Source organism: Drosophila virilis, chromosome 2 (genome assembly GCF_030788295.1).
Source record: "Drosophila virilis strain 15010-1051.87 chromosome 2, Dvir_AGI_RSII-ME, whole genome shotgun sequence".
In the NCBI taxonomy this organism is placed as follows: Eukaryota; Metazoa; Arthropoda; class Insecta; order Diptera; family Drosophilidae; genus Drosophila; species Drosophila virilis.
In genome coordinates, this window is record NC_091544.1 from 29752126 (window position 1) to 29776554 (window position 24429).

The window sequence follows — 24429 nt, forward strand, 5'->3', positions numbered from 1 at the left end:
GATATGGAAACAGGGCACAGGGCGCAGAGCACTGCGCACGGCGCGAGGGGGAAGGAACCGAGACGGGTCGAATGAAATTCGAAACTTTGTTGCAAACAAATCAATTGGAAAATTGTAAACAAAGGCCGTCACATCGTTGTCCCGAAATGTTGTCAACACTTTGCTGCACGGCCAATTTACGCAAGGCCGTCGGCCAAAATATTGTTAAGCCTTATAGCCTTAACTTAATAGTTAAGTACAATGCAAATATCAGCGGGAGCAAAGGGGCTTCACTTACCTGCGGGCACATTTTGCATTGATACTTGCGTCCACTGCCGCCGGCGGGGGCATGTCCACCGCCAGCGCCCACACCGGGACCGCCCATTTTGCTGGCATTGATCGGCTGCGGGACGACGAGCAGCGCGGCAGCTGATGCAGCTGCCACTGCATTGTTGTGATGATGCGCTGCGGCCGCAGCGGCGGCGGAGGCATGGTTGCCATGATGCGAGCCACCGCCAAGGCCAGAGTTGCCACCCCCAGGGCCAGGGCCAGAGCCATTGACGGCGCTACCAAGTCCCAGGCTGCCTGTTGAGAAAATAGATTAGATAATTATTAATGAAAATTAAATAAACTATCAGTTAAGAGTGAAATGGAAATTTAAATTTAAGGAGAATGCTTTAAAAATATAGAGATTTTCATCCCATTAAAGAAGTTCTTGATTTGTCATTATAAATTGTATTTAACTTAACTTAAAGTAAAATTGTCGTTGTCTCACTCATTTCTCTCTATATATACAAATCAGTTTCTCTCATATTAAAAATAGATAAGAAAAAAATGATTTTACGTGTAAGATATATACATATTTAAAATAAATTCTACACGGAACGGAGTATCTCCTAGGCTTTCTATCTAGTTATATGTGCATGTTAAGACAACCTTAGTTCTAGTTTGAACTTAAATAACATCAAAATCTTTCTGAATTTAGACTGGACTTTTTAAAGCTTTCTCATCGTTGCAATTTATGTTTCTTAGTTTTTTCTTTTAAGTCCTTAACAATAGTAAAAAACATGAAAAGCATTAGAAAACTTGTTGACAAGTGTTGCAGGACCTTAAAAGGTAAAACTTTGACTTGCGGTTTTAGGACTTACCTTGTCCGGCGACCGCCGCATGATGCTCCAGACGGTTGTCATCCAGAAAGTGACCTGCAATTGAGTTGTTTGCTTCAGTTGCTGTTGAATTGTGTCAGCTGTGGCGCCATCTAATGTTGCCACGGCTGTCAGTCGAAACGAGTCGAATTGAGTCGGGTACAAGTCATGCCGCGCGTCTCTGTTGAAGTTGCCGACGTTCACTCACATCACGTTGCCGCCAGCCTGCTACCTGCCACCTGCCACCTGCCACCAGGCCAACAGCTTGCCACTTGCCCCCCCCGCCCATATTCCTGCACCGCGACGCTCGCTGGCTTCTCTAATTAAACTTGGCCGCTCTGATTGCCACTGGGAAATCGCGCGCGAGCAGAGTTCCAGTTTATGTGAAAATAGTTTCACAATTTTTATATTTTTTCAAATATTTTTTATGCCTGGGTTCCATTTATCCATCTAACCCATCCATCTATCCATAATTGAGTGCCTGGCGCATTTGCGTGCAAAAATTGTGTGAATCTGTTGATGAGGTAAAATGCTGAGTCTGGCCAGTCTGGAGAGGATTACCGACTGCTACAGTTGGACCAGCCGAGGCAGTTGCGGCAACTGAGGCAGTCGACGCGCCCCGTTGGCATGTCAAAAGCATTTCTAATAAAACATTTGCAGACAATTGTTGCCACCAAATTGGTAGCAAAGGCTACTCAAGTTGTTCAACATTTTTAGTGTTAATTACAGGCGGGCGAATGGCGCCAGCTCCGCAAAGTTGTCCAAACTGAATGAACGCGCACAAGCAACAGCCAGGCCAACAGATACACTCAAAGAAAATCAGAGTTATCAACTTTGTGAAAATATATAATCAAAACTGAGGTTAAAATAAGGACTTTATTGAAAAACCCTTTTTAAAAGGACAGTTTTATAACTATTTTGAATGAACTCCTTGCCAAAAATCCAATCGAATCCGTTTAAAATGTTGCTTGGAAGGAGTGGAATGGAGTTTAACAATAATATACTTTATCTACAATTTTATTCAGTTTGATTAAGATTTAATTTCGAACCAACTACCTGCCCTGGGATTCAGTTTGTGAACCTGGCTTTCCAAATCCTGGGCTGCATTTGGCTCAAAGCATATTTTAAACATTTTTTTTTATGTCCGCTCTACGGAAAATATTGTATATCTTGCATATTTTCATATAGAAATTGTGGGCTATATTTGATTTCTACCATGAAAGATATATATCTAGCATATTTGATATAAAAATGAATATGTTAGATGTTCCAATGATTGGGACTGAATACACATTGTTTTTTATATACTTAAGCTCTTTTATTAAGCTTATAAAAATGTTAAATGAAAAATAGATCCGTTTGATTTTTAATTTTGCTTTCATGAAATTCCACGCCCTTTTCAAAAAGTCATTGATATGGAGCCCTATTAAGGTTGTGGCTGATAATTTCCCACAATTTATGATTCATATATATATAATATTATTATTAATATTATTATTATTATAATTATTGTTATTAATATTATTATTATTATAATTATTGTTATTATTATTATTATTATTATTATTATTATTATTATTATTATTATTATTATTATTATTATTATTATTATTATTATTATTATTATTATTATTATTATTATTATTATTATTATGATATTATTATTATAATTATTATTGTTTTTGTTATGGTTATTAATATTAGTATTATTGTTGTTATTATAATTAGCAGTAATATACTATTATATTTTTCATTCTTATCATTGGTTATAACCAAAAACCAATTTGATTTTAGTTTTTTTCAGTGCAGCAATATGAGCTACGACATGCTAGTTGCAGTCAGGCAAAGTCTTAGTCCAGTCTCTGAGTCATGGCCAACATAGTTGAAGCCGTCCGTATTGTTAATTTGTACAGGTAAAAGCCAACAGGCATACAAGTAAAAGCCAATGAATCGCATAGATACATCTACATCTACATTGTTGCCCGCAATGTTGCTGCTGATGCTTATCGCAACAGCAGCAGCAGTAGCAACATCAACAGCAGCAACAGCAACAACAATGTTATTGGCCAATTGCCTAGCGTTGACATTATCGGGTCGAGATCATTGCCGCCAACGGAGCTACTAACCCGATATCGAACCCGTTTACCGAAAACCCTTTTGGAGCGTGTTGCTGTCAATGTTGCCGCCGTTGCTGCTGCTGTTGTTGTTGTTGCTGTACACAAAGATGTTGTTTGCATTTTAGGAATTTATGTAAACATGTTGTAAGCATCTTGTTGCCAATTGTTGTTGTTGTTCTTGTTATTGCTGCTGCTGTTCTTTCAGTTAAAGGTCAATTTTTCGTGGGAGTATCTGGGGTGTATCTGTCCTTTGCTGAATGGGGCCACATTGTCCGCTCGCCTTTGTCTTTGCTATCATCATGCCGCACGCGTGTTGCAATTTAACTTTTATATGCAACGTATGCATTTTTCGCTTTAGATTGCAATCTGAAGTCGCGCGCGCTCTCCCTGAAACCACATATCTGCTCGAGATTCGTGATTATCGTTTGTTGTTTTTGTGAGCAATTAATTAAGCATCGGAGCAGTGAGCTAAGCAACTGGAAGTCTCAGTTACCTGGGTCAGCTATTCCAGTTTTGGGGCAGGTCATTGTATTAGGCCAGAGTAGTGGCGGTTTCGATACGGTTTGCTATCTTTACTCACCTTTTTGCAGATTATTGTGATGGTGGTGATCATTCATTTTGGCCTGAAAAGTAAATGAAATCAGATGGCATTGAAGGGTTGGCAGAATTAAAAGCAGAGTACATTTATAAAGAATACGTCTTTATATGAATAGAAAACCAACCTCTTTCTACAAAAAGGTCCTGAGTGTTGTAATAAGTAGTTGTTGAAATGCAACTAATATTGACATTTGTAAAGATCTTTAAATAGAGAGTATTTATGTGTAGTCTTGAATCTTAAACACTAAATTAAACAATCTTCTTTTTAACAGGAAGCCGCATTAGAGCTTTGAGAAATTTTTAAGAAATGTTTAATTAGCTATCCCAATTAAATTTATTCCACTGCAATAAAAGTTAAACTATTTATTCATCAAACTCATCGACGTTCCTCCAAATTAAATTGAACATAATATAAACAACATTAATTTTATTCTTGACTGCACAACTTCAATTTAGGAAACCACTCAAAAACCTATAATTTAGATGACTTTTTAGCGTGCAGTTGTTTTATAAATTCAATGAACAATTACCAATTAATAATCATTAAATAACCGCTAGTTTCATTGAAAGCCAATCAAATGCAACGGTCAAAATAATAAAATAAATTTCTAATGATTGCGCATAAAAGGCCAAAATTGAAATATTAACGAATTAAAAAGGTCAACAATCGAAAGCAACATCAAATGAAATGAATGCCATACAAAATACAAAAACATGAGTATCTAAGCCAAAATATTGTTGGGCAAACGTTTTCAATGTGGTTGTCAAAACGATTTATGGCCAACAAAGACCCAGACAAATATCTGACAATCGCCACAAAATTCAAATTGAATGCGTGACAAAAATTCGCGTTGAAAACAAAACAAAATCAAAACGAGAAAATATAAATAAAACTAACGCGAAAAAAAGTAAACAAAAATCACATAAAAATAGAAAAGGAAAAGGCGGAATAACATGAAAAATTTAGCTGCGGCTTCTGCTCTCGATTGCATGTAAATTGTGAATATGGGTTAAAGGCCTCGAGACTAGCTCTCACTCTCACTCGTTTGCCCTCTCTCCTTCCCTCTTTTTCTCTTTCTCTCGCTCACCGCCTCTGTGCCAGACATGACCTACGACAGGGCAAATAAAATGAAATGTATTCCAAAACACCATCACAAAAAAATTCTCTCTAAATAAAAGCCGCGTCTGCTTTTGCCTAAACATATTCGATATGTTTAGAAAAAAAAAACAGCCAAACAAGGCAAAAGGTAAAAAACCAAAACAAACTGCCAGAAAAATGCAACAAGAAAATCCAGACCAACAACTACAACAACAAGCAAATACAGTTATTTGTATACAATATTGCACACAGCAACGAACCTTAACCTGGCTGATATGGTGGGGTCTAAATAAAAACAACAAATCCGGAAGCAAACGACGAGTCGCGCGAATTTTAGAAAATTTTATTTTTTTGACTTTGTCTGTTGTTGTCGTTGTTGTTGCTGCTGCTGTTGGTATCGTTTTTATGCATGTGGCATACAGCAATGCCAACAATCTATGGACATTTAACGGCACTTGCTTATGCCACTTAAACCACTTGCACCACTTACCTCGTATTCCTGTTTCAGGGACATCGGATGATGCTCGCTGGCATGCTGATGGCTGCGCGGCGTCGGTGGCCAAAGATTGTAATCGCTAATATCCTTGGCATGCTGCATGAAATGTAGTCATAAAATTTAAAATAGAATAAGAACAAAAAGATGAGCAATTAGTTTATTATAAATTAGATTAAAGACTAGCAAAAGTTCTGCCAGAATAATTGCCCTCTAAAGTAAATGCCTTAGAAGGAAAAAATCAATGGAATATCAATTTGAAATATATATTTAATTTTAAAGGCTTTTTAAATATATTTTACTTGTTTGTAATATTTAATTTGTATATTTAATTTTAATTTATTTTAAAGTAAGATAATTATGCTTTTCTCTTTGCTATTATTGTATTTCAATAACAATTCGGTATAAAGTGAAGTAGAGCCTAAACAGGGCTTACTAATAGAGATAAAAGAAAAATGCTCACATTTTTATATATTTTCAGACAGATTTATTATTCTTTTTTTTCTACTCAAATTCACTTTCTAGTTTAATTCTTGACTATACCATTCTTTGAAACTCTATATATTTAAAAGCATTTTTATATTTGTATTAAAATTGAATAATTTTACACAACTGAAAGTAGTTCAAGAATTCCATGAATAAAATATTCAACAAAAATTTCACTTGAACTGAAATCAATTAAAATTCCATATTTTTTTTAGACTCACTTGAACAATATCTACCCATTTATCTAGAGGTAATATGAGTTTTTAAAATAATAAATATATATAGAAAAAACTAAAATTTATAGAAATAAACATATCTTTGGACTTGTCACAATTTGAAACCGCTGGCAAATAAAATTGAAGTGACAATAGCAAAAAAAAAGAAGTTATATATAGGTATGTGTAGTTATTTATATATATAAATATTGGGGGGTGTCAATTGAAATAGAAAACCGCGTTACACACAATCGAAGGTGTCAAAGCGTCGGCGTTGGCGAGCGGCAAAAATGTGGCGGCGTTTGCTGCTGCCAACAAAAAGGGTGAAGAAAAATGTGGAGGAAAAAAGTGTTGCCTAGCGCAAGGGGAGTTGCAACGGCGTGTGAAAACGCAGCAGCGTGTGTGCTTGTGGGTGTGTGTGTGTGTGTGTGTGTTTAAGCCACGTAACGCTAGTTTTTGTTGGTTGTACAGCACCCAAACTCTGCAGTAGTGTTGGAAAGCGAGTTGTGGGCTGGGAATGTGTGTGTGCGTGTGTGTGCAGCAACGACTAGTTAGTAGGTGGACAAACGAAAAAGTAGAAGAAATATCTACAAAAAATGCAAACACAGCTACACACACACTAACACACACACACACACACACACACACGCACACTCTCAAACACGAACGTGCAATGCTGCGTTGGCAGCTGCTGATGAAGATGACCAGAACCAGAGCGAGCTTCAGCGCCCAGCACATGAACGGAAGTGCTCTCTAACCAACACGCCAGCCAGCGACAGCAACAACAACAGCAACAACAACAACAACAACAGCAGCAAGCTGTAGATGAAGGCGTCGCATGACCCACGCCAGCTTCCGGCCAGCCCCCGACGCTGCGTTCTGCAGCAGCAGCATCACGCAGCAAAATGGAACAAAACGAAATTTCAAAAAAATTCCCAAGGAAAAGTGGCAAAAAAAATTTGTAATATTGGTACAGCGCAGCAGCATCGCGCGCCATTGCTGTCTCGCTCTAACCACCGCGGGCTATCGTCTCTTTTCTCTCTCTCTCTCTCGCTCTCTCTCTCTCTCTCTCTTCCGCTGACCAGCGCCAAAACATTTGGAAGAGCAGGGAAAAGGTCTTCATTACTTTTTTTTTGCTAGTGGAAAAAAATCAAAACAACATTTTTTTTAACCCCTTCGCAGCGGCAGCGACGCCGACCGCAGCGTCGGCTCACTCTCTGGCAGCATTTTGACCGCTGGGTGGTGCAGTTTCTATGTCCAGTACGCTGTCTAGTAAAATAAAAAAAAGAACAGGAAAAAAACAAAAAAGAAATTGCAAAAAAATTAGGCGGAAAACGTGAATTTTTTCGCAATTGCAGCTCCGACAACCGGAGCCCCAAACCCCGTACGAAACGCGTTTTGCACATTGTAGCAAACCTTTTTGGCCATTCCAGACTCCAGCTTCAACATTTTGTTTACTGTAGCCTTTTTTTATGTTTTTGGGAAATTTTTAAAATTTTTTTTGGATTTTTTTTTTTTTGCATTTTGGTTCTATTTAACTTCTTCTTTTGCCGTCATCTTTTTATTCATGCCGCTGCTGTCTGGTTCTATTGATTTTTTTCGCATTCAGCGTCGGCTAGGAAAAAAACATTTTCTGTATTGTTCAATGCTCAAATGTTTTACTATTCCACCCCACCCCCCCAAAAACCACCATAGCCTTCCCCATACAACACCCCTTTACTGTCGCCTGAGGTTAGAATTTCGTAGCTATTGTTGCTGTGCACAAATTTGTTCAACTTTATTGCAATTACTTTAAAAATTGAAGTTGCCAGCGGTTTTCGCGGTTTTCGCGGTTCTTTTTTTCGGCGCCCTCCCTCCGCCCAAACAGCGTAGGAGTGGGGCACACCCACCGGCCATTGGCGTTTCGAATTCGTATTGTATCAGCCCTGACAACTGGCCCCATTAGTCAGTTTCAGTCCAGTTTTAGCCTCAAACCATGTTGCGCGTTTGCCCCGCTTGCCCTTTCAATTTTCACTTTTCCTGCTCTTTTCTACTTTAGTATTTTTTATTTTTATTTCTCTCCTTCGCTTTTCACTTTAGCGTCACGTTGACTTTTTTCTAATTGAAGTATATAAGTATTAATTGCAATGCTTTGTTGTGAGGCGTGCTGTGGTTTAGGGTCTTTCCTTTGGACGCCTGCCACTGTTGGCTGCACATTGGAACAACAAGCCTCAATGGCTTTTTAATTGGAATCTTAAAGTGAATCAGCTAGGAATTTACCAAATGTTTTACATTGCTTAAAGTCAAGCATCTACATTTATTATATATGTAAGGGCATGAAAGGTGATCAACAATTGTTTGCGGAATTTTCTGTTGGTGTATTTAAGCTGGAGGATAGCTGTTTATTATATTAAGTTTATCTACAAATTTTACTGGGTATCTTATGGATAACACAGGCTCAATATATTATTATTGCAGCTCTACTTAGGAATAAGGACACTTGATAGCCTTTTAAATATATTAAGCCGCAACCTTTATTCTCAATTTTTTTATTTTAATAAAATACTATTGAGCTAAATATTTTATCTATTCCAATTTATTACCTTTATAAATAAGGTATATATTTTTGCTGTGTACTCCCCATAATATTTTAATGTTAATATTCAAAAACGATGAAGATAATATCTTTAAAATTGATTGGCACGCAATACATGCATAAAAAGGCTAATAGTCTTTTTATTTTAACAAATGCATGCATCTTTCTTAGTTTCACAATCCCCCGCTTTCGTCTTCAATCAACTCTCCTCTAAAAGTGACTCTCCCCCATATCTCAACACTGTCAAGCTTGTGATGAGTAAATTGATAAGAAAATTTACCGCTGACTAGCAGCTAATTCGACCTATAGTAACCCTTAAAAAATACTGGATACAGCAGCGTGTTACAAAACTGAAGAGTTTTTAATGAAGAGAAATATATCCGTGCCAGTAAGAGTACGTATATAAAGTGCACTTCTTATTTACTATCTCTACTTTATGATTACTATACTATATTTACTATTCTTTTCTATATACTAAAAGAATTCTACCCTACATTCTTCGTACGTTCAATAAAACTCTTAATAGTTAAACACAATATATATTAATTATAATATATATATATTTAAATGAAGCACATTTTCATTTCTTCGTTTGTTTCAAGACGAAATCAATTTCAAGTTGGGTTACTTGTCAACTTAGCTCTGAGAAAATTAAGTGCAATTCCATTCAAAATTAATTAGTAAACTCTGCATTGCCCCTCTTTCACACTCACCCTCCTCTCTCTTGCGTCTGTTTTTCTCTTCATCTCTCTCTCTTTCTCACTCTCGTTGTTGCTATGTGCCGTTCAGTCAACAGCTAACTAATTTAACTAATGCAAGTGACAACATCAAGTCCAAGATTTTGCCTCGTTGATTGTTGATTTTAAGCTCCGCTTGTTCATGGTTGAAGTTTAAAAAATTAATTAACTGCGGATATCCTTTAAAAATCATTCGACAGGGTCGTCGCACGAGTTCTAAATTGCTTTCTTTACAGGGGCAAAGCACTCGATAACAAATGATTTCCATTGTGGGATGTGCACGGGACGCGGGGGAGACCTTTTCCAGCTGCAGACACGCTCGACCCGTCGTTGTCCTTGGAGACAATCAATCTCCATTCAAAACAATAATTTCAACGCACGAAAAAGTGAAAAGCGAGCCAATGCAAAGAACTCGACTCAGTGCAGGCCAAAAAAAAAAAAAAGAAATGAAAATCAAAACAAGAAGGCTACGAAAAAAAAAAACACAAGCAAAGTTTAGCGCGTCGCGTAAAGAAAAACTTGTTTACATCTTGAAAAACGAAAAAAAAAAAGGAAACACGCGAAAAATGCAACAAAAAAGAAAAAAGAAAAAAAACTCGAGGAACTTTTTTTACTGCGTGGCACGCGAAGCCAAACGCAGTCAAGAGCAAGGATATTCATGAAAGGAGCAGCAGGAAAGGTACGAGAAAAAGTTGTGTGTTGCGGGGAAAAAAGGGACAGCAAAAACTGGAGGATGGTGCTCAAAGGACACGCTTTTTTTTAACGTCGCGTCTGCTTGCCTAGCAGAGCAGGGGACAGCGCACTTGGTTAGCTGAACTTAGGACTGGAACTGGCCATGGGAAGGGGAACTGCGACAGGCTCTACCTCTCCCGCTCGTTCGTGTGGCAACAGACAGCAACGGTTTGGGTTTGGTCAGTTGCCGGCCGAAGTTTGTCGAGTGAAAGTGCAGAGGCTTGGCAGCGACTGCCCAAACGAGCTTAGTGGGTATGACGGGGGCTCGATGGGGGATGGAGGCCAGCTGAGGTGTTGCCAATAGAGGGTTTGGGGGAGACGCGGTAATGAGCTGACCTGAAGCTGCGCGCTGCTGTACGCTGCCCTGGAAAGGTACTTGCATTTGTAGTAGATCTTTGCGCAGGCCTTCGTCTTGCAACACTGCTAATTGATAAGGCGACTTGCAATACTTGAACGAAATGTTGGATCAATGAGTTTGTATAAAATCAACTGCAATATCTTCCTTGTTGTACTCTCAATTAAGCTTAAGTTTTAAGTGCATGAAAGCATTTCCTGTTTAAAGTAGTTTCGTGGAACCAGTGCTGTAAAACGAGGTTTACGGAATCGAACTTAAAGGCAGGGCATTGACTCAAGCCGTAGATGATTCAAACTGTAGTTATTTTAGCTAAGCAGTCATGCTTATTTTTATATTGAACAATATTATAAACTTGCAAGTAAGCTTTGAAATAAGACTAGCTTTAGCTGAGACAAATTAACCTAAGCCAAAGGCTGTTCGAATTGTAACCGGATCCTGGTTGCGCAGTCGCCTAAATGACCGGGTCGCTAGGATAACTGGTCTTTGCCTGAGCTGATGAAACATGAAACGTTTTGAAAGTTGACATATATTGAATTGTTCTGGAAAACAAGCCCCTAAGTTAACTACCATCAGCTGACATATTTTTAACCCGATAATTGGCGTAACGAAAATTTAAATTAAATCGAATTTTCTTGCCTCCTAAGGGTATTCTTTTTTAACTTGTCAATGAACACACTCTGTAATAACAACCCAACTATCCCATTGCTAGCTGCTCTGCTCTTTCTTTTAAAGCTGCGCTCATTTAATTCACTTAGCGCGACAAGTTCCAGGTCATATTAATTATGAGCACTTCCTTTTGGCCACTTTCAAACTCCTCCAAGCCGCCCACATTTAACACCGCTATAGTCGAGCGTCTTTCGTAGGCACCAGTCAGCGCCCACATCAGCTGCCAAATGCAGAATCGAGTGGCCAACTTTGGGCAAAGTTCGCGAAAGCCAAAAAGTAAAAAAAAAGCCTGTGAAAACTTTAAAAATATATAGGTTTTTTTTTGCTGCAGCTGACAAACAGTGCTCAAACGCCATGCCCAGTAAGACTAGGCAGGAGGGCAATTGGGATTCGGATACTCACATCGACATTCCCATTCCACATGTAGTGCATGCCAACGGCAGCGCCGGGATCGTGATGCGTCTGTCCGGTCATGTGCTCGGCCATCACGGCGCTCATCCAATGGACCAGGCCCTGGGTGGGATTCTGTCCCTGCACGCCGCCGATCGGCATGTTGACAGCGGCGGCAGCAGCGGCGGCAGCGGCCACAGCGGCAGCAGTTGCGTTGTTGTTGTTGTTGTTGTTGCAGTTGTTGTTGCTACTGATGCTGTCGTGAGTTTTGCAGGTGGCAGCAGCTGCTGATGGCTGAGCGTTGCCTGTTTCCGGTGGTGATTTTACGGAATTGCCGTAGTTCGTACGCGTCTGGGTTGCGGGCTGATTCAAATTAATTGCGGAACCAGCGGCTGTCGCTTGGCTGGCGTCCACGGGCGGCGTTGGCGGCGTCGCTGGAGCAGAGCTAGGCAATAGTCCTGATCCAGGTCCGGTCGCGCCTGTTTGGTGTGAATTGTGTTGATTGTTGTTGTTGTTGACGACTTCGCTTTGCGGCCCGTTGCTCGTTGACCAGGCGTAGCCGTTAATGCTGTTGTTGTTCTGTTGGGGTTTCTGCAAAGTACAAAATTTGTTGTTTTGTTTTGTTTGAAAAGGGTTTTTCATATTTTTCTTGTTAGCCCAAGCATTGAGCATGAAATATTAAATGATTTTTTGATGATTTTTTCTTGTAGTTGTTGTTGCTGCCAAGAAAAAATCTATTTTTTTTTGGGCTACCCATAATTAGCGTAAACAAACAAACCCAATTTTAAATTTTTCTTGCGCTTCTTTTCATTTAAGGTAAGGGCTCAACACAAGTTGGAGACGGGTCGCATTTTTTTATATATATTTTAATTGGATTTTAAAGCCAATTATGTCTATTCAGATGGGCTGTGAGGGGACTGAACGCATGTTCGCGTTTATATCTATGGAATTTAAGTTTTATATCACCTCAAAGCAAAGTTGTAAAAAGTTAGAGCTAACTATGGCATACAAATATATTTTAATACCCTTTTCGCGGCTTCTTTCTTAGAAAGTGTCGTTCAATAGTAGCAAGAAAATATGAGAAATTCCTATAGTCAGATTTAAGCAACAGCCCAATCAAAAATATTTAACTCAATGTAATTAAAAAGAAAATTTTTCGATGATTACAATAAAATCCCAATAAAATAATTCAAAACAAGTCAGAGGTTCTAGTCTGGAGCTCCCGACTAGGGGATACCCTGAACCCTCTTCTTCCAAAATCAAATACATATATATATTCTATTTTAGAAGTTATATGTCAAGTTTGGTGACTAGCTCTTATTATTTACCAAAAATGCCCAAAAAACACGATATCGATATCGATTTTTATCGATTGCTTGGAAACGGAGTAAGTTATCGATTATCGGAAACAATCTCGATCTGAAGGATATACATACTTTATGGGGTCGGAGATGTTTCCTTCTGTCTGTTACATACATTTGTATTTTGCACAAATACAATATACCCTTATACCCATTTTTAATTTGTTGAGGGTATACAAATGTGTCTAAAGGTGAAGCAGACGCAGCAATATTTGAAACAAAAAAATATAATTCCAAATATCTTTTGTTTTTCAATTGTTCTTATTTGTAGATTCTTTGACCTAAATTATAAATTTTAAATCAATGTTGATATAAAAAAAAAAAACATTTTCACACATAAATCGTCAGCAGAGAATGTATGTCAATTATGTATTTATTCACACGTAATTAATAAAAACTTTTGTTAAATAGTTGCCCAACTTTGCAGACAACTTTCATACTAACATGCTCTGCCAGCGCCACATTTGAAAGTTTCTCAAGGACACGCTGCTGCGCCTTAGTTTCTGCCACATCCTGCGGCTTCAACTGGCTGCGCTTGGCTGACTCGACGGCGGCAACACAAACAGCTGAGAACAACAAATTGCTCGACAGGTGGGCTGGCGGGGGCGTGCCAGTTGCTGTAAGCTTCGCCGGGGGCGTGGGCGATGGTGTTTGCGGGTACCAGCGGCTGGCCTCGCACTGTTGTTGCTGCTGCTGCTGCAGAACGGCACTGGCCAAGAGGCTCGTATAGAATTCAGCGGGCATAAGAAAGGGCGTTGGTGCGGGCGTGGCCCCACTTAGCGCTTCCATGTAGCTGCCCAATTCCTGGGCGCGACGACGCCGCAGCTGATCCTTCAGCATGACTGGCGCTCAAATGTAGGCAACACTTTTTCACACAGTCTGTGACAATTTCACTTTCGTTCGGCGCCGCAGGGCAGGGGCAATGGTTGGTGGGAATGTGTCTAGCTCGTGCGCCGCTCGTTCGATTTACACATGCAAACAAAACTGTGACCGAGCCGCAGGCGTACAACAAAAAACAACAAAAAGTGGCAAAAAAAAAACAAAAAATAAACACAAGTTTTTGCTGGCAATGTTTTTTTTTTATTATTTCTTTGGCTAAACTTTTATTTTATACGAGGGGCCGCACGAAAGAGTTTTGTAAGCATTTGATATGCTTTATTTGTAGCTGCGACGCGTCGCATTTTTTACCCTAACACTATTTTGTATTTTTAGATGCAGTTTTGTTCAAATAAAAAATCAAAAAAACCTCACGACAAATGACCTTGAAAAAGTTTTTGTTTTTTGTTTTAGTTTTTCTATTTTATTTCGCTTTTATTTGGCATTTTAGCGGGGCTCTTTGTTTAGTTTACATTCGGTTGAGAAATTGTGTATGATTTATTTGTTGCTTTAGTTGATTTGTTGTTGTTGCATTTCCATTTGCTGCCACATTTTGTGGCAGGTTGCGTGTGATGTGTGGTGAACGCTTTTTTCCTATGATTTCATTTAGATTGTCGCAGTTTGGAGTGTACGTATTTTAGATTGGCTTGTTGGTTGTCGGTTTCATTGAAGAGCTTAAAAGTATCAAAGGGCTAAGAGCCCTACTATTTTATTGGCTAAATGAAGCTTATAGAATTTGATCTAATAAACTATAGAAAACGTATTTCTAAATAAACTCTTAACACAAAACCACACATTTTTAAATATTATATCATTAAATAAATATTTGAATATATAGCAATAACATAATTAAAATTTAATTCCTGAAAACAAAGTTTGACTTACTTATAATAAATGCCTAAAACAAAATAGTAATAGTAATATAAAAAATATTAAAATAAACCTAAACATGTATAATAATATAATTTCTCATAAGTGAAAAATAATGAATAAAAAATAATGCATTTTACGAATGAAATGTTTTTAAATATCCATACTTTTATTTTTTTTATAATTATATTTACGCTTATTATTAATACTTGGTTTTATTTTGCAGCTTCATATATATTTTTTTATGTTTTATATTTATAATTATAATTAATACTTATTTATATATATTAAAATCCCATTAATTTTGTTGAAATATTTTGCACTTTGTGCGTTTTAGGAACTTTTTGTTGCAAATTTTACACTTGTTCTTTGGTTTAAACTTTTTACATGATTATTTAATTGTTTTGCACTTTCTTTAGGAACTTTTGTTGCGGCATAGATTGCGTTGTCTAAGCCAAAACACACGATGCGCGCATTTAGCACACGCTTTGATTTATTTCCGGATACATGTCGTATACGCGACGTGCACACACATATATATGTCTGATATATATCACATGTCCGATCTTAGACAAATCGAATGCGCGGTCTCTTGTTCACACTATGCTGGAAATTGAGGCGTTAGTCGTATGCATATTACGCATAAGCCTCGTTGCAGCTGCTGCTAAACGTTGCGGCTTGTCAAGTAGTATTTGTGTGAGTGTGTGTGTATGTATGTGTGTGCGTGGGATTTTATGTCGAGTCCTTGTCTCAGTCCCGTCCGTCTCTGTCATGCAGTCAGCGAGCGTGGGATAGCTTGCAACAACTGAACAACAGAAACTCAAAGTGCAGCAGCTGAAGCTGAAGCTGCCGCAAAAGAAATTGCGAGCGCGCGCGAAGCAGTCAAATATGTATACAAAGAAATATACACAAACCCATACACACACACACACACACACACACACATACATACGTGCTGAGTGTGTGTGTGTGTAAAAACTGTTTTGTATGTTGTGAATGTTTTCTTTTTTTTCCTTGCTCTGCTGCCGGCGTCCCTGCAATGGGAGAGCAATCTCAGAGTCAGCTCGAGGTTTTGTTGTTTTGTGTGTGTGTGCATTTCTTTTTATTTCTTTTTTTTTTTTGCTTTTTATTTTTATTTTTTCTTATTTTATAATTTTTGCTCCTTGCTCCTTTTTTATGCACGCTGCCGTTATAAAGACATACATTCGCAGCGCACTGCAGCATTTTCTTGTAAGAAAACGTAGCGTATATGAAAAAAATATAGCTGAATTTGCGCGATGTCCTGCAGGCCGTGGGATGTCCTGGCAATGGGGCGCAGAGAGTCGGGGAAGGGGTGCTTGGTTTATGTTACGAGCTGGGGGTGGGGGAGGCGCTGGTCTAGTAACTTTGTGCATTTGGTGTAAGGGTTTCGGTGCCTGGGCTGCACGGCACGGCAGATTGATTTTCTTTTATACGGTTTGCTCATCTTTGTGATTTTATTATGTTTTTCTTGCTGCTATTGCATCCTATGTGCGTGTGTGTGTGTGTGTTTTTTAAAAAGTTCTAAGTACTATAGTTATTGCAACTGAAGACGCGCTGCTGTTTAACATCCTTGTATACTCTATGTATGCGACCTCCAAACAAATCAAATAAAAAATGCTTAAGCTTCAAACGAGACAGCTTTATGCAAGTGGATAAACAAATGTATGGTTCTTAGAAGTCTCAGAATAGAAACAATCCCAGAATATAACGATTAAAATACTCAAGAATATGGTATAACGCCTATTCCAAGTCTAAATCGCATTTGTCTTACAGAATTATGTGCAAATTGTGTTTTTGCTGCCAATTAATGTATCAGGGGTGTTTATCTTATCTAAAATATGCGAACGAATCAAAGCGTCAACAAAATAAATAAAATAACACAATTAAATAACAAAATTTTAAAAGAACTGACTTAGTTTTTTATTTAAAAGCTTTTCCAATTTTTTAAGTTTTTTTGAAAAGTTTAATTTTTAAGGCTATATATTTAAAACTGTACCCTAATAATATGGATTTTAGAACAGCTTAATCAAGATCTTAAAGTCTGATGTGCCATATATTGCAAAATAAATAATGCAACACAACTTAATAAAAGCCTTAAGCTCCGTTTCTGATTATAAGCCATATTTGAAAATGGCTCAAGTCTAAAAATGTGTGTATATCACTTCTTTCGAAAAGTTATACAGTACTGTTTGCCATAATAAAAATTTGTTTTTCAAACTGGTGCTCTGTAAGGTTGTAATGTTAAAGCTAACTAGATTAGACAACACTGCAGTTAGTGTTGCACTTGCAGTTATTTTAGGTAGAAGAAACCAGATTACATAACACGAAACATGGGGAATTCGAATGTGAATAGACGGTCTTAGATTCTGCTTTTAACACAGATATATTGTTAGAAAAAAGAGTGTTGAGCAGTCATCAAATAGTGCTTCAGAGGTCAGCCACTAAAACTACGAAACTAGGATCTAAGTAGCGGAAAATTCTTGAAACGATATATAGAAAGATAGGATGCAACTAAAAGCTTGACTCCACCCTGTTCAGCTGGTCCTAAGTTGGAATTTCCCACGGCTCGTCAGGTGAGTCGAGTCAAGTTGTTGTTGCTGTTGTTGCAGTTGCAGCGTGTAGCACTTGTAGCTGTTGATGGTCCTTATAATTGGGGTGTATGTGCTTGTGTCTGTTTGTTGGTGTTGTGGCGCCCGCACCTAGCATGCGGGTCAGTTGGAAAACACGCGACGCGTACGCGGCACGTCGCGCCGACGACCAATAGATTTGGCCAAACGCAAGCGAACTGAAGACAACGACAGTTGCAGCGCGCCAAAGGCCACGGACACATGCAACAATCGTGAACGTCGCAGCTGACGTCGGCTGCGCCGGAAGCAGCAGGATAAAAGCGGCGACTTATGCTAGCAGCAGCAGCAGCATGAGCAGCAACAGCAGCAGGAGCAGCAACAGCCATGTTTGTTGTAAGTAGCAGAAGCAGCAGCAAAAATGGCGCGCGCGAAGAGGAAACTCAAGAAGTAGCAGCAGCTAGGTCGAGGGCCAGTACACACACAAACACACACATACACTGACACAGACACACACACAAGCGGCACTAGCATAAAAAAATTCAAGTGAAATTGTATTTTTTTTAGCTGCCTCCACATGAAGCAAAAAATAGCAGCGACTAAAAGAAAATACATTTCAAAAGGCAGCGGCGAGTAGCAAAAAACGAAATAATAACAAAAAGTTGTAAAAGAAAAGCGAAAACCGTGTGATGTCCTGACACACACACACACATACGCATTCATATATATATATATATATATATATATATATGTATATATATATAGTGCTGGCAGCAGAAGCAGCGCGGCGACAACACATTGAAGAAAGGATAAAAACATTCAACATTCAAGCGCGCTGCGCTGCCAGCAGCGACGCCGGCGTCGACGTCAAGCGTCAGCGCTTGGCCGTTAACATTTCATGAGCGCCAATTTCTTTGCCTTCATTTTGTTTATTATATGTTTGTTGTTTTTTTTTCCTATTCTTGCTGGTTGTTATTTCTGCTGCTTGCACATTTCGAGGACTTTTGTATTTTTTCTATATTTATTTCCCAAATTCATTTCTTCACTTTTAAAGCGCATTTGCTTGTGTTTTTTTTCGAACTCTCAACTTATTTCTTATTTTTTTTTTAAACTTTTACATGTTTTATTTTATTTTATTATCCGAAATAATTGCTCAATAAAGCTATATTGTTTCTGCCATGCTTACTTTGTAGCTATTACAGTATCAAGCTACGTAGTTACCCTCCCACTGCGTCCTAAGCTGGCTTTTCTTTACTGTTTTTCCTTTTTGTTAAGCGCCTTTGAAACAACTTAACAAACGAAACAAGAAAACTTTTAGCCCGCAACTGCAAGGCTTTGGCAGCGCTGCTCGCGTCGACGTCGACGTCAAAGGCGACGGTAACGTCGTAAATGCAATGCGCACAGAAAAATACAAAAAATAAAATAAGGGAAACAGAAAACAAGTATCCTGAACCAGGACCTGAAGCATATGTTTTTATGTGCGTTGCTTTTTTATGTGCTAGGACTTCGCTTGCTGCTTGCAACGCGAATATTCCCTTTACAGCACACACGCACACACACACCTAAGCCCCCACACACACACACGCACAGCAACATATCCAAGTAATATGGTTTTTCTTCTGCATTCGCTGATAACAGCAAAGGATATGCTCCTGCCACTACTCGCCGAAGATAAACCTAAGCGTCGCCTTTGAGGTGAGCTGCGTCCGGCGTTCAGCGGATGCGAGAGTCGTCGGAGAATAACGTTGACGGATAATTGAAATTAAAGGTCAGGCGTACAGGAAATGGTTCAGGGTAAGAAGTGAGCAACATAAATGTGGCAAAAAACAAGCTTTATAAACGCCTTAGTCTATAAAATATATAATTTCGAGCCAAGGGATAATATTTACGAATATCTCTTTCAATGTTATACTATAGAAATTCTTGATTAAAACATATATAATTAATAATATTATTAATACTAAGAGATATTCACGAATGTCTACTTTTACATTATTTTACAGAAATTCTAGGGAAAACTAATCTATAAGCTAAGCACATGAAAGTAAATACAACATAAGAACAAATTATATCTTCACTAAATTTCTTAGAGAACAAATTCATAAATATTGCCCGAAAGATATTAGATGTCAACTATATTCCTCAGAAAAGCTATCTCAAATTCATTTTGGTTTCTTTATGAGGCAAATCCCTTCGTATTTTGTCATTTTCCTTAAATGTAATTTTAATGGAATAAAATTAGAAGAACAAGATTCCGAGTGAGTTAAAGTCGAAAATGAATTTATATTTAAAAAAAAATTAAGTTTTAAAAGGCAGCCTCTTAATATAATATTTCTTAGGGTTATATTATAGGTTTAAGTTGTTTAGATCTGTTTTCAATTACTCTTTTTTAATTATTTAACATTTTTCTCAAATTCATAAGAGTCTACAGCTTCACTCGTATCTCCCTTAAGTTGAAGTGCTTTTTCACCCTGACCTGTCCCAGTTTATTGAGCTGTAGACAATATGTCTCGAGTTACATTCTTAGTTTAAGTCCCTTGGAGCTGGTTTTAGCTGTTTTATTAGATTCCATACGAATCTACAGCTTCACTCGTGTCTCTATAAAATGCAAGTGCTTTTTACCCTGACCTGCCTCTATTTAACTTGCTGCGGCCAAGTCAAAGCCTCAACAAGGCTCCACAAGTTGTTTTTGTCTTTTGCCATAAAGGACATTTTGATGTCTATATTCAGACCCAACTGTTGCATACTTTCTTAACATGCTGAGCGTAGCTTAAGTAAATTCAATTGAAGAGCTTTTCGTTGAAAGCTTTAAAGCGCAACACTTTCACTGACTAATTATAGCATATCCTGTGCACGAACCAACGCAGCAAAAAATGTCCTGCGTGCACAAAAAGCCAGCGCAAGCTTTTAGGCTTTGCGCTCAAGAGCACAAAAACAAGCTCAAATGTGGCCGCGCTCTTTAAATAAAACAAAGAGCATGCGTTGCTGCCTTTCTCTCGCTCTCTTTCTCTGTCTCTCTCGCTCTCTCTCTTACTGCGTGTGTGAATTTGGGGGCGTGTTTGTTGTCATGTTTTTTACTCGCTGTCATTTTTTGCCTATCGCTTTTTTGTCTCCCCCTTTTTTTGTGGCTTTTAAGTGTTATTGGATGATTTCATGAAAATTGATTTGGAGCACGCCCCCTTGACGATGGCGAGTGGCAAGTGGTAAGTGGCAAGTGGCAAGTGCTACTGTACTTAATTGCAACTCACCCGAAACTGATGCTCCACTGGACAGTCCAGGTTCAGGGCATAATCCTCGACAACGGCGCCCAGCGATGAGTTGGCAGATGCCTCGCCAAAAACCTGCTCGATTTTAATGGCCGGACTCAGCAGCGTGTTGCCAGATGCAGTTCCCGTTGCAGTCACTGTTCTCGTTCCCGTTCCCGTTCTCGTTACCGTTCCGGTAACTGGATTTATGCAACCGACGGCGGCAGCTGCAGCGGCTGCAGCAGCGGCGGCCGCAGCGAATGTGCCCTCGACAATTATTGGCGTTGCCTCAGCTGCGTTTTGGCCAAGTCCAAGACCGAGTCCAAGTCCAGTTGCGGCATGATTGCTGCTGCTGCTGGTGCTGGTGCTGCTGTTGCAGGGTGTACAGGGCGTGGGCGGGCAGGGCGTGGCCGCATGTCCCTCGTGATAGGGTGTCACAACGAACGAGGGATACGATCGGAACTGATGGTAGTCGGTGTGTGGATGATGCGACAGCTGTGGTCCTTTGTACCAGGTACCATGCATAATCATTTAAACAGATCAACTGCGGCGTTGTTCAACACTGCGTTTTGCACTTTGCACTTTTAGTATTAGCAATATTTCATTTATTTGCCACTGTTTCGTCTTTTCAAGCACTTTTGTATTGCTTTTTGCTTTTGGTAAACCATTTGATTTTTTTTATTGCAGGATGGGACAACTATAGACTTTATATTTAGATGAAAATTGGATATATTTAAATATGATAGAAATAATATTTGTAGTTCCCTTTTGCTTTAGGTTATGTAGTCGCTTTCGTTTTAGGCTTAGCTTTCGCATGCAGATAACAGCTGATGTATTTTAATTTTCATACTTTGTCTAAAGTTCCTTTAGTACATCTTTATAATCTCTAACTCCAAATTCTATATATTCCTCAGCTCTTTAAGCGAGTTTATATAAGATATGCTCAATAAATAAAGGCTATATTCTATTGATGGCATCCAATTCTTTCTATTTCTATGGAACAGACTTATATAATTGGTCTGCTAACTTTGAAAAAATGTTCAGCAAAGTTAGCAGATATTCCGTCTATAGACAGGATTCCATATGACTGATTCATTGAAAACTGATTTAGCCAAACTTAAATAAAGCCTTAGCTACAAGCAATTGGCTTGTTTGAAATTAATTTTACCGAATTCTTAGAAATAATTCCATAGAAAGATTTTACATATATTCGATAAATCTGATTAAAAAACAAAAAAAAAGAAATAATAATATATTGAATAGAAATTAAAAAGTTGTGTTATTTTGTTAACATTATTTAACCACAAGCTAACGTTACATTACTTTAGCATTTATTTTTAATTCCTTTATAAATGATTAACGAGTAGTTTAAAACACAAATTTACAGGATAATGAATACTTGAAATACATCGCTCTAACGTTCTGGATACTCTATTTCATGTAGACCCTAGTCGAATCCATTCAAATACTCACATTTTATTTACTCTATTTAATTTGTAGCCCAGTCAAATCTATTTGAAATACCCACGTCTTAAGTCCTCTATTTCATTTATAGCCCAGTCTATATCTATTTCGAATACTCGAATTCTGATTACTCTAATTCTCTCAGACCCTATCCAGAAATATTCTAAATACTCTAAATAATCCCGATATCCCACAAAAATATACTTGACTTTAGCATTTATTATTCGTAAACAGGTATTTTTATTTACTTGACTTTCACTTTGAAGCAGTCCACAATTGAAATGCTTGACAATTAGCACTTTTGTTATTCTGAGTGTACTCAAAATGGCGTCACAATATTCATTCACTTTTGACCGGCGATTCATTCACAAACGATTCATTACATTCGTTTTGACTGCACTTCTTCCACTTTTTTTTTTTTATTTGGTTAGCTTTTTTTTCTTGTTGTTGTTGTGTTTCACAATATGCACTTGCACTTGCTTCTTGTTTTTTGGTTGTTGTTGTTGTTGTTGTTGTTATGGTTGGTGCACTTTTTAACGCGCTTGTTAATTGTGGATGCAGAGCAAAGCCAGCTGCAACTGCGGTATGGCGAAAATGCGTTGCACTTGGCGACTGCAACAGAATTCTTGGCGTAACGCGCGAGCACAAAAAAACGCTCGACTCTTGGCAAACGCGCGCGAGACTGTTGGATATTATTGGTAACTGGATACTGGCTAGTGGCTAGTGGCTACTGGTCTACTGGGCTGCTGCCTGGTACAGTGGCTACTCGATAGTCTGTGGCCCGGTCTCTTGGCGCTGGCAAAAAAATTGCTGCCAGCTCGCAAGAATTCCGAACTCGAATGCTGACTGCGGCGACGAAAAAAACATTCAAATGCCTTCGCCGCCAAATCGCAGCCACTGCGACGACGTCGACGGCAGCAGTGGCCCCACTCACACACACACGCACACACACACACACAAACACGAAAGCACATATACACGAGGGCTCTCTCTTCGGGCGCTGTGCGCTCTCGCTCTGATGATGCAGCTTTTTCGGCAGAGTGAATTGGGGGGAAGCAGCGACGGCGGCGCATGCGCATCTTTTTACTCCTTTTTGGCGCGCGCAAGCAAAGCAAATAACAACAAAAACGACAGCAAAAACCGCGCGCTCACTCTCTCACTCTCTCACGCTCTCTGCTACAACAGCAGCAGCAACAGCAGCTGCTGTATTGAAAAAAATTGTTTGTGGTTTTTGCTCAGCTGCGCTCTTGAGCAGCTTTGATTTGATTGTGTGCTTTTTGCTTGAGTGCTTTTGCTCTTTGAGCATGAATGACCATGCTGCCACTGCTGCTGCTGCTATTGTTGGGCTTTGCCAGTAGGCGTAGGCGTTTTCCAACAAAAATGGAAAGTTCAAGCCAAACCGAACTATAATTAACTGCTCAAGTAGGCGTGTCATTCATTATTTATTTTTGTTTTGTCAAATTTGTAAAATGGTGTAGGGTTTTCTTTTCGGCAATCCATAAATTCCAAATTCTTTATTAATCTTCTTCATGGCAGATCCCAATGCTCAGGATGAGCCGCCGCCAGACGATCAGCAAGAGAACGGGGAAGATCAACCGCCTGCCAATGAAGAAGAACCACCCCCGCCGCCACCCCCAGAGAACCCGGAGGAGCCACCGCAGGCCAACAATGACAGCCCACCGCCAGCCGAAGATCAACCGCCTCCCGAAAACGCGGAAACCCCCCAACCACAGCCCAATCCCGAAGACCAGCCCAGACCCAGCAACCGAAGGTCCACCAGAAGGCGGTCCTCGATTAAAAGCAATAACGGGCGCAATGACAATATCTTATATGGATTCCGCATATTCCGTACTATAGTTCTGTTTGTGGTGGGTTGCAGCATCACCTGCGAGCTGACCGGCGTCGTCCTTTGGCGTTGTCTAGAGAGGAGCCGTGGTTAAGACCCAACATTTGGAAAATCGATATTTTTCTTTTTTTTTTAAGCTTTCCTTCCAGCATCTAAGTTGTTCGAAATGAAATAAAAGTTGTCTAAGACTCAATCCGATCGATGACTTTATATCCTTAATATCAATTATATACATATGATAATAATATATACACATAGTAATATACATATCTCGAGAAAAGGAGATTCTGAGATCTTCAGAAAGGGGGGTCTCTGTATTATTTAGAAAATAGATTATAATTTTAGTTGTGTTTAAAGTCTTCTCAGATAGATAATTTATAAAACAATATATCAAGACATATATCTAAGTTCTAATCAGAGCCCCTTTTCTCCTACAGTACAAATGAAGCTATATACGAAATAATATCATATATATATTTGTATATTATATCACATAACTAAAAATCTTAACTGTATCTTTATAAAAACCACAGTGAAACTTCTCCATTTCAGGGTTATTCTCCGACAAAAGTGGGCGTAGAACAGCAAAAAAAAAA

General features: G+C 38.8%; 1 protein-coding gene across 2 annotated transcripts in view; it reads right to left on the minus strand.

The window, feature by feature from the left end:
• Positions 1 to 22826, minus strand: part of rn (rotund) — a 43033-nt gene extending 20207 nt beyond the window's left edge. The window contains exons 1-7 of one of the 2 annotated variants that reach the window (XM_002056378.4): positions 22236 to 22826; positions 20527 to 21227; positions 11599 to 12177; positions 5428 to 5529; positions 3822 to 3864; positions 1128 to 1181; positions 278 to 564 (exon numbers count right to left, since the gene is read on the minus strand). In XM_002056378.4, the coding sequence (XP_002056414.3) occupies positions 278 to 564; positions 1128 to 1181; positions 3822 to 3864; positions 5428 to 5529; positions 11599 to 12177; positions 20527 to 21054 (1593 nt within the window). In that variant the 5' untranslated portion in view covers positions 21055 to 21227; positions 22236 to 22826. Of the gene's footprint in view, positions 1 to 277; positions 565 to 1127; positions 1182 to 3821; positions 3865 to 5427; positions 5530 to 11598; positions 12178 to 13391; positions 14535 to 20526; positions 21228 to 22235 lie in introns of those variants that run through there. The other variant, XM_032433672.2, reaches the window with a different exon arrangement.
• Between the last annotated feature and the right edge of the window lie 1603 nt (positions 22827 to 24429).